At 37.8% G+C, this 4612-nt stretch overlaps 1 protein-coding gene across 1 annotated transcript; it reads right to left on the bottom strand.

Annotated features, from left to right (window-relative positions):
• Window positions 1–295: 295 nt before the first annotated feature.
• LOC141905577 (DNA-directed RNA polymerases I and III subunit RPAC2-like) lies at window positions 296–4358 on the bottom strand. Its single transcript, XM_074794496.1, has 5 exons — window positions 4206–4358; window positions 2356–2456; window positions 2150–2226; window positions 1968–2047; window positions 296–1496 (listed from the first exon to the last, which is right to left on the bottom strand). The coding sequence occupies exons 1-5, from the start codon at window positions 4239–4241 to the stop codon at window positions 1437–1439; spliced, it is 354 nt and encodes a 117-aa protein (XP_074650597.1). The 5' UTR covers window positions 4242–4358; the 3' UTR covers window positions 296–1436.
• Between the last annotated feature and the right edge of the window lie 254 nt (window positions 4359–4612).

A 4612-nucleotide genomic window follows, 5' to 3' on the forward strand; every position in this document is an offset into this window, starting at 1 on the left:
TGCTTTCTGAGATGCATTGTAAGGTTGATGTGGCTATAATTAGCTGAAGTTTCTACCATGGGACCCTTGGCTTGTACAATAAGCACATTTTTTCACCCTCTCACCCAAGAAAGGAAGATCCACATTTTTTCTGTAGGACTTTAGAAGGGTTCACCGGCAACTAGTTAAAAACCCCTGGATCAGGAAGTTCTTAAACGAATCCGAAATGATTTAATGTCAACAAATGACCGATAAGCCGTCTTAATATATTTACGACAAGTCAATAAGTTAGCATGTATGCGATATATTTATGGTACTAAAATGTCATGACGCAGGAAAACATGATCTCATCAAGAAACTAATAATAACAGAATCCAATAACTATGTATCCAAGCGATTAATTAGTTCGGAGATACGCCGGAAAATAGCTTTTTATTACAGAATTACGCTTCACAAAGGACTTCAGACGATGCTTCGATAAAGCGAAAGGTCCAGGTACGTTCGGGGCATCCGTTGGAAATTGGATATCTCGCGTGCGAGATCGGTAATCGCGCGAAAAAATGCGATTAAAAACATCTAAACAACATCACAAACCAGTTTTGTGATTAGAAAATACAGAATCAATAGGTTGTCAAGGTTTATCTTTATGGCCAGTGGCGATTACGTAGCTGCGCTACAGCACTAGCGCAATGAGCTTACCGAAGCCAGACACTACTGCACTGATTAACCTCAGAACGAAATGAAAGTGCGCGCCAATAAGTGACATGAACAATGCAACGCCGAAGCCATAACGCAACATGTTTCATCGCCGCGCGCGCTTAAGGAATTCGTAAATCGAAGGACCGAGTAATTATCGGTTTATATTACTAAAACCGGGGTTCTAAGCGCGTAGGTCTACCAGATGTCATCTAGTAGTCAATGGTTTTTAGTTTGATTACACGGAGAATCCTCAATTAGACGCATGAAATACTTTGATTAGAAGAGACCGAGCATCTAATCGTAAAACTTACCACCGTAATGACTCCACAATCGTATGGTACACTAAACAGCATATTATTGCCCAGTGAAAAATTTGATACAATGCAATTTTAATGCCAAAGTTTCGAGCGTTGTCTACAGTAAATTTTGTAATTAATTACATTATCCTTTTATGTTGTAAAAATGAATATGTATGCAGAGAATTTTCGTTTCAACAATAACCCATTTAAGCTGAACTCATTACAATTCGAGGCCAGTTTAAACTTTATCCATTAACCTGAACTTAGTTGACTTAGTTTTAACTAAGTACATTATATATCGGTAAACAGTTTTTAATCATACCTACAGATGGCAACACATATCAGGGCAAGGTCAAACTAGCTGAGTTTTATCTAATCATGAATTTTATTATATTTCGAATAATAATTTTCACATAAATGCAATATTCATTAAAAAAAAACTTAATATCCAATTCTATGCTACGTATCTACGTCCATTTTGCTTACGTGCTGTTGGCGTTTGTAAAGGGCCACACTCCTCTGAAATCGGACAAAAACAGAACACTTTTTCAGCGATATTGCTTTTTCCACTAAGCGAGAAAATCACAATAAAAAGCAATGGACCTGGGGAGAAATTTCATCTACCGGTATTCCTAATATCAAAATATCCTGTCTGTCACACCTACTCTCCGTGCGACTTTCGGGCCTTAATTTCGTTAATACTCGATTGATCTGTGAATTCTTTCTATCAATTTGTCCAGTAAGGAATTTGCATTCAGTAGGTAAAATAAATCGTTCCCCTGTTTCGTTCCCGGACGGAGTGCTGGGTTGGTAAGGGACATCACATAAGTATAAATCAACTCGATTTAATCGCTAACTCAGAGGGAAATCATCCCTACTTCAAGATAAAGATCCTGATTATTTTCCCCCCATTCAAAACGGGGCAAGGACATTTCAGGGCTGATTCATCATTAACATAGAGGTACCCCCGGGTATTGAGAAGTATCTCACCTCAAATACTGTTAGTACATGTTCGCATACAGCCCCGAGATCGGTTAATCCTTGTTTGAGAGCTTCAACAGCTGGAACTTCTATAACATACAATGAAATACAAAACTACTCTCAAATAGTAGATGTAGCCAGAGGAAACGCAAAGCTACACCCGTCAATCAATACAGGGCGGAGGGGCCTACCTTTTGTTTGAATTCTGAAGTTTATTTTACTCTCGGAGGGATGAGGTACGCTATATCCACAAAACTCAACCTCGGGACTGAAAAGAATCAAATGACAATAATTACAAAATGGATCGTCGTTAGAACGCTGTGGAATCATGTACCGGTTTACGGTTGAACCAGTTTAAAGCGTTTAATCTTGAAAACTGAAATGAATTTATACTCACTTTTTCATAGTTATATAACGTAACGAATTTCCTAATGTGTGATCTTCATTATGCAAAATGAACGTACGGCAAGTTTCATCTTCCGGGATCTCGCTTTCAACCTGTAATAGATCAATTAACGCATTATTCTTACGATGTCCAGAGTTCAGGCGTGAGAATAGTTAGGATAAACCACAGGGATGATGGACTAGTACAAGTCTACCTGGCCTATGGAGTGGATCGGCCCTCCTCTGCCCCCGGCGAGTCTGCACCAAAGGCCTATCGTATCACTATCGTAGTAGTTTTTGCGACTCAGTGAGAACCACAGGGACTTGTCACAATTGATAGTGAATGAATAAAACCAATATCAATGACCAGGTCCACTATCCCTGTATAATATAAAAAACAAGGGTGGCAACAAATTTTCAATCTGACAATGACTTCTCCACTTCAATCGACTGTAATTCCAAAAATTCTCAACCGATTCACATGAAATAAGCTTTAATACAACCTAGAAGACTTTCTGCTTCCAACGAGCCTTTAACCACCACTCTAGGACAATTATCTCACAACGAAATCACCGTTTTTTGACGAGAGATAGCTCAAATTGGAGGTGTACCGATTCTATGGTGGACAGCAAAATGGTCGTATTTTTCACTTCAAACGATGATTTCTATGTGAAATCTTAGAGATAACCCCAACAAACCATACATTTTTTAAATTTACGCGGTCATACCTGTACGCTTATCTCATTTATTTGTATAATCCACGCGATGGGTGAGCTCGCAAGCTCAAAATCGAACAAATATACGAAAAAGTCACCTCGCACTATCGCGCTGGCGGCCATTAATCACGTGACGTGCAGGTTCGGGCTATGTTAATAAAACCGCGACAAGTCTACGTCTGTAGACTTGAAAAAAGGAAATGTTTGCTAATAATACCACCCCTCAGACGAATGTTGCACTATATTTTCATAATACGGATATTTTATTAATTAACAGAACTTTTGATAAATTTTGTAATGTTTTTCGAAATCTCTAAGCCAATCAATGCGCGTGAAATATTTAGCCCGTTACTACGATATCACGTGATTAATGGCCGCCCAGTTGATGACAAGTTGAACGCCGTGTTCGTCCTCATTTTCGATTTTGAGCTTGTGAGCTCACCCATCGCGTGGATTATACAAATAAATGAGATAAGCGTACAGGTATGACCGCGTAGTTTTAAAAAATGTATGGTTTGTTGGGGTTTTCTCTAAGATTTCACATAGAAATCATCTTTTGAATTGAAAAAAACGACCATTTTGCTGTCCACCATAGAATCGGTACACCTCCATTTTGAGCTATCTCTCGTCAAAAAAAGGTGATTTCGTTGTGAGATAATTGTCGGAGAGTGGTGGTTGTAGGCTCGTTCGAAGCAGAAAGTCTTCTAGGTTGTATTAAAGCTTATTTCATGTGAATCGGTTGAGAATTTTTGGAATTACAGTCGATTGAAGTGGATAAGTCATTGTCAGATTGAAAATTTGTTGCCACCCTTGTTATTTTATTATACAGTTGCAGGGATACTGGTACCCCCATCATTGGTCTCATCCATTATCAGTCGTGACAAGTCCCTGTGGTGAGAACAAAGCTATAATTTTGTATTCAATATGGAAATAAGCACAATAATGAACAAATCCCAAATCAAATAATCTAACTCATAATACAGATATCGGAACTGGATCTTGGGCCTGGTAGTAATATCAATATAGTTCATTTGGATTCGACTTTACTCGAACGCTTCCATCGTTTCTTGACTTACGAAATGTGTACCGATACAAACAATGTCAATGCAAACTTTACAGACAGGATGATTGAAATTCATTTATTTACCACTTCTAACAGGGTCTTTTTCTTTTCTTGCGTCATTTCGAGGATTTTGTTGGGATTTCGTTGAGAGATTTTAGTATTGGATTTATCCAATCTCAATACTTGAATCAATACTTCCGGGTTTGAATCGGAACCAGTCTCTCACCTTGAACTTGAACTTGAACTTGAACTTTAATTTTATTGCTCCATATAATACACAAGTTACATAGGAAATGACAAGCAATAAAATATTAACATCAAGACACAGGGAAAACAGTACAAGAGTGGACATACATTTAAAATCGCTTTTATAATGGATAACATAGGAATAGAGAATATTTACAAATAAAATATGTTAAACGTAAAACAAAATATAATATTACAGCAAGGAAACTAGGTGGCGATACAATCAAGTGAATATAATATAAAAG

This window comes from Tubulanus polymorphus, chromosome 5 (genome assembly GCF_964204645.1).
Source record: "Tubulanus polymorphus chromosome 5, tnTubPoly1.2, whole genome shotgun sequence".
In the NCBI taxonomy this organism is placed as follows: domain Eukaryota; kingdom Metazoa; phylum Nemertea; class Palaeonemertea; order Tubulaniformes; family Tubulanidae; genus Tubulanus; species Tubulanus polymorphus.

Coding starts and splice junctions, on each gene's coding strand:
- LOC141905577 (XM_074794496.1), bottom strand. CDS start 4,241: ATGACGCAAGAAAAGAAAAAGACCCTGTTAGAAGTG. Junction 2,227..2,355: donor CGTTATATAACTATGAAAAA/GTGAGTATAAAT, acceptor GATTCTTTTCAG/TCCCGAGGTTGAGTTTTGTG. Junction 1,497..1,967: donor ATGTACTAACAGTATTTGAG/GTGAGATACTTC, acceptor GTCCGATTTCAG/AGGAGTGTGGCCCTTTACAA.